General features: G+C 36.5%; 1 protein-coding gene across 1 annotated transcript in view; it reads right to left on the reverse strand.

Moving 5' to 3' along the window:
* TMEM131 (transmembrane protein 131) overlaps positions 1-8,837 on the reverse strand; it is a 175,551-nt gene that overhangs the window by 118,240 nt on the left and 48,474 nt on the right. The window contains exon 2 of the mRNA XM_040267617.1: positions 8,004-8,065. Within this exon, the coding sequence (XP_040123551.1) occupies positions 8,004-8,065 (62 nt within the window). The remainder of the gene's footprint in view (positions 1-8,003; positions 8,066-8,837) is intronic.

An 8,837-nucleotide genomic window follows, 5' to 3' on the forward strand; every position in this document is an offset into this window, starting at 1 on the left:
GGCAGTTATCTAGGAGTGGAGTGGGTTGGTCACATTTGTGGGTGTTTTAAGTTTAACTTTAGAAATTGCCAAGCCTCTTCTATAACGATGATTCTGTTTTACATTCCCACCAGCAGTGTATGAAAGTCTATTATTGCACGTTCTTGCCAACCCTTAGTATGGACAGTCTTTTCCATGTTAAACATTATTGTAGGTCACCATGCCTTGATGACTGATGCTGAGTGAAGGTGAAGTGATTACCAAGGGTCACAAGTAAACTTTGGAGGCCATTGATACATATATTTATTATTGTGATTGTAGTATTGCTTTCACAGGGGTATAGTCAAACTTTCCAAACTGTACACTTTAAACAGTTTACTGTATGTCACTTTTACTTCAATAAAAAAGTACAATCTAAGAATTCCAGGTCTGTGGCCCCCATCTGGAGTCTACAGAAAAGAGACTTAAGAAGTGTATCATCCATGTATACTTTCTGAAGGGGAAAAAAATATCTTCTTGAAGAAAATCTGGCCAAGAAGATTACTCATGAAGAATTGCAAATAAGGAAGCTGTCTTGTGAAAGATAAGCAGATACAGTAAAGGAACTGTGGAAATATGGTTTGCAAAGCCGAAAGTAAATATTGTTTTTGAAGCATAAACCACAAAATAGAAAGTCATTTAACTATAACAAACAAGAATAAAGATCTCAGCACATGCCAATAATAAAACTCTAAATATTGAGAGAAATCATAATAGACAGTACTGTGTGTATGAAGTAACTTAAGAAATAAAAGTTTAAAAATATCTTAAATACCTATCAAAATTAAGCCTCTAAATCAAGAGATAAAACAAAAAGGCAAGTATAAAAATTAGATGGACTAGATTAAACACATATACAGTATGATTAAATGAGATAAACTTCTCTATTAAGAAAAACAAAAGGATCGTGTCAAAAAAGCAAAGTCTCAACTATGAACTGTAAATATAATACAAAATGATGCAGAAAATCTTGAAAGCTGAAGAATGAGCAAAAATAAACAGGGTAAATATTTCCACCCTCTCTCCCCAAAAAAAGAAGAGAAAAATCAAGCAAACAAGCGTTATATGAGCAACAATGAAAAGATCTTGCAAGTATTTTTATAACAGCAAAAAGAAAGAAAAATAAAGAAAATGGGGGAAAGAATACTGTAACTGAAATGTAAGCAAAGAGCAAGAGGCAATTCACTTAAAGAAAAACAAATGGCTAGTAATCATATGAAAAAGATGGCTAGCTCTCTAAACTGTGAAGCAATCCCTATAAGAAACTCAGATTTCCTATTTCACCATGTGATTAGCAGAAACCTCTGAGCTTCATGCTCAGAGATAAGGGTCTGTCAGGAGTACTCAGGGCCCAAGAAAATGCCTGTGCCGTGTACTTCTGTATCTTCTATCAAACAGAAGACATACTTAGAATACTGCAAAGTAAACTTCACTGAATCACAAATACATGAAGTTGGTGACGCCTGACATACTGCTGATGTCTTTCCACTGTGTCTATCTACCAAGATAAGCACAGACTCCTTCCTGCCCACCATGCAGACTCCACTCTTCCACAGCATTTAAGGGCTCCGATCTCAGCCTACCTCACTGTTAGGCCCCAATTCCAGAGGAGTCTGAGCACTGTTTCTCTCTCAGAGAGCATCCCACAGGGATACAGAGAGGAAATTCTTCCAAACAAATGGAAAAGACTCTGCAAACATATATATGTGCTGTGTTTTCAAATATTACTAAATTCGCTTATCACAAAAATAATACATGTTTATCCCTGTAACCTAGTGGCTCTCAACTGGGGACAATTTCTGTCTTCCAGGGGCATTTGGCAACATTCAGAGACTCCATTTTCCTGGCTGTGCCAGGTGGCATGTAGGGTCTTGGTTCCTTGGCCAGGCACCCTTGCAGTGGAAGTGCAGACTCTTAACCACTGGACTGCCGGGGAATTTCCAACGCGCCCTTGGTAAGACTCTGTATGCCTAGAACTGACTTCTTTTAGCTTAATTGTTCAGCTTGTGCTGAAGCTGGCCACTCATCTCCTCTTACGCATAGTTTACGTTATTTTCTTAGCATTACCCTAAGTGGAGACTGTAATTTGTACATTAAATTTACAACAGACTTGTTTGAACTAATACCAGCTTAGCCTCAACGGTCGCTTCAATTCTGTCATTCTGCTATTTGTTTTCTTCACACCCTATACTGTTTTCATCCCTCATTTCCTTCAATCCTGTCATCTTTTGTCTTAGGTGACTTTTTGGAAGTGAAATGTTTAAATTCTTTTTGTGTATTTCCTATATTATTTTCTTTGTGGTTACCATGTGGATTAATCAAATATCCTGAAGTTGTAATACTTTAATTTGAATTTTTATCAGCTTTAACTCAATCTCACTCAATGTGTACTTCTTTTCAGCTCCATCCCTACTTCTTTCAGTTGTTGATGTCACAAAATTTATTCTTTATATACTTTGTATCCAAAACCAAATAATTATTTTAAGTATATTATTCTTTATGTAGAAACCAAAACGCGAAGTTAACAAACCAAAGTGGCACTAATCATTGCTTTTAGACTATTAGATTTTTTTTTTTTAATGTATTAGTCTCTTAAATAATGTAGAAAACCGAATGTGGAGTTTGAAACCACTGTTCCAATAATACCAGCTTGTAAGCTGCCCATGTTTTTACTTCTACTGTGATCTTTATTTCTTCACAGGGCTTTACGTGGTTTAGCGTTCTTTCATTTTTACCTGCAGGACTCTCTTCAGCCTTTCTGGCAAGGATTAGGTCTAATGGTAATGAGCTTTCTCAGCTTTTATTTATCTGGAAATGTCTTAATTTCTCCCTCACTTCTGAAGAGCAGGTTTGCCAGAAATAGGATTCTTGGTTGATAGTCTTTTCCTTATAGCACTTTGAATATGGGGCCCACTGCCTTCGGGTCTCCAAAGTTTGTGATAAGAAATCTCTTAATAACTTATTGAGGATCTTTTTCACATGATGAGTCCCTTTTCTCTTGTTGCTTTCAAGATTTTGTCTTTTAAAGGTCTGATTTAACATGTCCCAGTGTGCACCTCTGAGTTCATCTTACTTGGAGTTCACTGAGCTTCTTGGATGCTTACATTCACATCAATTTGTGGCATTTTCAGCCATTATTTCTTCAAGTGTTCTGTCTTTTTATTTTTTAAGACACTGCATATGTTGGTCCACTTGATGGTCATAGGATCCAGTGACTTTTCTTTAATTCTTCATCTTTCTGTTCCTCAGAATCAAGAGTTCTTCATTTCAGTTACTGTACTTCCAGCTCAATTTTCTTTTTGATTTCTATTTTCCCCAGCTTCACTAAGGTATAATTGGAAAATAAAAATTATTTACATTTAAGTCATACAATGTGATATTTTAATATACATATACATTGTGAAATAGTCACTTCATAAAATTTTCTTTTGTGAGAACGATTAAGAACTACTAGCTGAGCAAATTTCAAGCATATAACACATTATTATTAATTACAGCCATATTGTACACTAAATCTCCTGAACTTACTCATCTCACAAAACTTAAATGTTGTACAATAACTGAAATGAAAACTTCATTAGAGAGATTCAAAGGCAGATTTGAGCAACCAGAAGAAAGAATCATCAAACTGGAAGATAAGACTATGGAAATTCTTGATTCTGAGGAACAAAAAGATGAATGATTAAAGAAAAGTCAGTATTATTCTTATCAGAAAAATCCGATTGCTCTTGGCTTGTGCCCTTCTAGGGGTACTTGTGCTTCTTATGTGGATTCTAATTTCTCTTCAAGTGTTTTGGTATCAACAGTTACTGTCATGTCAGTGTTTCTGAACAAGAATGAGAGCTAGGGCTGCCAATGTTGCCATTATGATAACATCACCCTCTTTTACTTTTTAGGCTTTCTATATTTCTATTGATATTTTCATTTTGTTCATATGTTGTTTTCTTGATTTTCTCCCCATCTTCCTTTAGCTCTTTGAGCATCCTTAAAATGACTGTTTTTAAAGTATATCTAAGTTTAAATTTGTAAGTAGACCTGCTATCAGGTCTTTTTCAGAGATGGTTTCTGTTGATTAATTTTTTGTTTGAATGAGTCTTTTTTTTTTTTTTTTACACACTGTGATTTTTGTTTAAACCTGGATATCTGAATCCAATAATGTAATGACTCTGGATGTCAGAGTCTCCTCCTTTTCCAGAGTTTGCCACCTGCTTGTTTCTGTTTATTGTTTTTGGTTTTATAATTTTTGCAGGCTGTATCTATGCAAAGATAAGCCTGAGGCCCAATCTTAAGGTCTTCTCAGGTCTTTTATGAACCCAGGCCCCTCCCTGAACATTCAAAATGATTTTTCTCCTTTCTGCCAATTATGCAATAGCTTTTGAAGGTCACTTAAGGATGAGGAACTTTTTAACAGTGGAGGAGTTGCAACAACAATGGCCACCTGCCTCTTTGTCTAACCTCTGAGATCAAAAGCAGCAGTCAGGACAGGGATCCCCAACACTTGGAGGACAGAGTCCTTTCTTGGCTACCCAGGCTCCTGCAAGGTGTGGGCAAGCTGTTTGACAAACACTGCACAGCTGCCTGCCATGGGGCCAGCAGGTGAGGGTGGGTAACTGCTTTTATGCTAAGAGCTGAAACGGACTATATTCTACTTTAATTTACCTCAAGCCTTCCCCTTGAAGTTATAAGCCTTCAAAAGACTCCAGAGTTCCAAAATAGTTACAGTATTTTTGTTATCGGTGGGAGGTCAGATGTTTCTCCCATATAGATGTTCACTTGTTCCAGTACCCTTTACTGAGTGTTCCCCAACATTCTTCAGTGATTCATAACTCAAGTATCCACATATGTATGAGTTGGGCTGGACTCTGTTGCCTTTTCTGATCTACAAAAGGGGTTTAATTCATATGGTTCAACATAAAATGTAGAGATGCACTTGTGTTTTACATATCAACTGTTAACCAGAAAACTTGCTAAAGTGCTTACTGAATCTAATAACTTATCTCCAGACTTTGGATTACCTCCATAAACTTATCATAATCTGAGGTGAATAACATTTTATTTCCTCCTTTCTAGTCCTTTTAAGTTTCTGATTATTTTTCTTGCCTTACTGGCTGCAACCAGGATGATGTTGAGTATCAGTGGTATTCAGTGGGCACCCCTAACCCAGTCTTCATCTCAGACATAAAACTTGTAGCATTCACTGTCAAGTATGCTCTCTACTATAATTTTTTCCACACTGCTCCTCAACAGATTTTTTCTATGATTATGTGTCAGCTGGGGTTCTCAGCAAGATCCTGAGGAAGAATCCTCAAGTATTTGTGCTCATCTTGTTCTCATCTAAGAAATTAATTCAGCTTCCTTGTTCTATATACCAAAGCTTAGTAGCCCTGTCAACCAGGAATGACAACAGCCAAAGCACCACCTACAGAACACACGGGCTAAGAGCACTGCTACGATTTCTCATCATACCCTGGCATCCCCAGGGGTAACGCAAGGAATGCACTGGAAAGAACTGCACACGTGTCCTACTGTGGAAAGAGCTCTGATACCAGGAAGCTGCGTAACTACTAGATGCCAGGTTCTTGCTCTAACAACTGAACACTGAGCAAATTAACTTTTATGAGCCTCCTCTTCCTTATCTTTGGAAAACAAGAAAATCAAGTCCAATTTTTCTAGCAAATTTTTTGAGTTGGAACAATTTTTATTGACTTACCATCAATTAGTTTTTAGGACTTAAAAAATCACTATGAGCCAAAACACAAAAATATAACATAAATTCCACAATCTGGGAGGGAACACTCTCAGGCAAAATTCTAATTTTAAATCATGTCAAACAAAGCTGCTGCTTTGACTCTCTCCTTGCTTTAGCTTTAATTTAATTTGGAGAAACCTGGTATGTATTCTGCCACAGAAATACTACGTGTACATACTGTTGTTCTAATCACAAGAAACCAGGAGCTGTTTAAAAAACAGCTGAACTTAATGGCAAGTTATTGCCAGAAAGAATGACATTATGTCAATATCAAAACTGCTGTTCCTAGGAAACATCCTTCAACATTAAAATGAATGATTCTTATACATTTCTATTCAAAGGGTCTAATATTCTGTTAGTTGAAGATATATAATCCATTATGTATAGCACCCCAACATCAGGCACTCTGCTGGAGTCTCAATGCCGTTTCACTGCGGCTGAGTTTAGCACTTTAGTACTACCTGCCCTTAACACTGCAGTCTAAAATTATCTTTGGTATAGAACTCTGAGGTCAACCTCAAGCTCTGGTCCAAGCATAGCAGCAGACCCAGAGAGTATGAGCAAATGACATCCCAGGTGACAAGCTCTTCCATACCCAAGTCCTTTCAGATATGGATTGACAGGCCCCCACTCCCACCACCAGCAAAACACGTCAAGCTTTCAGAATTTTCCACTTGCAAGCCATATGTCTAGTTCCTAAAAGACATAAATCCACCTTTAATAAGTAATAAATAACTACATTTGGAAAATTGTTTTCAGAAATTCAGTACTGAGTCGCCTGCTCTCTAGATCCTGCAAATCACCAAAAAGGAGATATTTTAAATGGTCACTCCTACAGGCTCTCCAAGTTCTTACCCTGCAAGAGATTAAATAACTAAAAAAAGAGACTAAGACCACTTTCTCACGAGGTGGCTTTACAAACCCAGAGATCATTATATATCTTGTTTTATTCACTTTTTAAATATAAAAAGCCACACAAAGATATTCTGTAAGCACAGTGCAGCCAGTGCCTGATGTATGTGTTTCTTAACATCTCTTAGGTAAAAGTAGAGTAAGTTTATCTAAAAGTTTAGAAGCAGGGAAACAGTTGTCATCCAAAGCATCTATTTGCTTCACTGTCAGAGAAAAAGAACCTTACAACTCATCACCTTTTTTCTTGCTTCTTTGTCTGGCTTGGTGCCTAAAACCTAAATTTACACCACAACACAAACAGAAATCTTACTCCAGGCCCCTAGCAGAATTATTTGTTGCCTTGATCAAACTTAATTTTTACTTTCCTGCCCTCATTATGAGCTTCAGGAAATGTTTTTTTCAGAACCATATTTAAGTCATGTATTTAGTTTATAATTAAGTAAACAAATACATGATTGGCACCATCATGTAACAGAGATATGAACTATCACAAATGTATTTCTACCACACCCGAAGTGAGAAGAACAGAATTCTAATACCAGTCCCATTACTGCAAAGTCGTGAAATTTTGAGCAATTTTCTAAGTCTTTTAAACCTTGGTTTCCCTTGATTATAAAAAGTAAAAAATTATCAGTCATGTTACCAAATAACATGACACTTGTTATTATTATGAAGGTGGTGATACTATAGGATAAGCACAGAATATGGTAAAAGTTTTGAAGAAAGGGGAAAAGCAGCCATGAAAATCAGGAGTGGTTAAAACATCATTTATTGTCTCATTCAGCTCTGAAATCCTAGAACTGATTTTTGAGTTGGGAAGACTAAAATAGGCTTCATGGTGATATGTGAGCTAGATCTGAAAGGAAGGATAGGATTTTTATCAGATTACACCTTCTAATTTTATGCACAATGTATTTAAAGACATGGCTTAGGATGGCTAAGGGAAGGATGACATAAATGTAAATCCACAGTACATATACCCTCTTGAGTTCTCCTCTGGGTAAGCATCTAAGGTCCAACATCCGAATTCATGTGTTTTCCTCAGTGGCTCCATACTCAATAGAGTTTACCAGCAATTCCACTGCTCCTGATCTGACATTCACCACCTATCCTCCCAACATCCCCTACAAATATTTAAAGATAATTCACACAGCTAAGAAGGTTTGTATTATTACCCACGACTCTGCTGACCCATCTGCATATAAAGCTCATACAATATATTGCATTTGAACTAGTTACATTTTAAAAGAAAAATAATAATCAGATTTTATCCAAGGCTTGACAATGAGCCTTGAATAATTCTTCAAACTTAAAATAAAATTACCTGTAGAAGCCCTCCATCATCAAAACGCAGCACTTCTATTATGCTCTCCGACTGAATAAATGCTGTGATGGAAACAAAACAGATTGTCACTTAACAGGAAAAGAAATTTCATGTAAATAAAATATTTTAATTTAAAATTAATTGCCACAAGTTAATACTTTTAAAACATACTACTGCTTGATGGTAATGGTTAAAGAGGAAAATATAACTAACACTTCAGGATTTTAGTAACTATGAAATGCTTGACTAAAACAATCCAGTTAGAAAGTAGTTTTAACAACCCACAAACTATGTAAGCCACTCACAAAATATTTATTCCTGCTATACTGCCAGAAAGCATAAAATGAAGTTCAACTAGCTGCAGTAACTGTGCTACAAGTATTTACCTAATGATTTGAAAAGTTATGTCCACACAAAAATCTGCAAGCAACTCCTTATAAGCAGGTTTGTTCATAACCTTCAAAAACTGGACACAATCAAGATGTCCTTTAATAGGTGAGTAAAGAAAAAGCTGACTTGAAATTCAACATTAAAAGAACTAAGATCATGGCATCTGGTCCCATCACTTAAGGGCAAATAGAAGGGGAAAAAGCGGAAGCAATGACAGATTTTGTTTTCAGGGGCTCCAAAAATCACTGCAGATGGTAACTGCGGTGATGAAATTAAAAGACGTTTTGCTCCTTGGAAGGAAAGCTATGACAAATCTAGACAGCATATTAAAAAGCAGAGACATCACTTTGTCGACAAAGGTCCATATAATCAAAGCTATGGTTTTCCAGTAGTCACGTACAGATGTGAGAGCTGGACGACCTAAGAAGGCTAGGTGCTGAAGAA

This window comes from Oryx dammah, unplaced genomic scaffold (assembly GCF_014754425.2).
Source record: "Oryx dammah isolate SB20612 unplaced genomic scaffold, SCBI_Odam_1.1 HiC_scaffold_25, whole genome shotgun sequence".
NCBI classification, from domain to species: Eukaryota; Metazoa; Chordata; class Mammalia; order Artiodactyla; family Bovidae; genus Oryx; species Oryx dammah.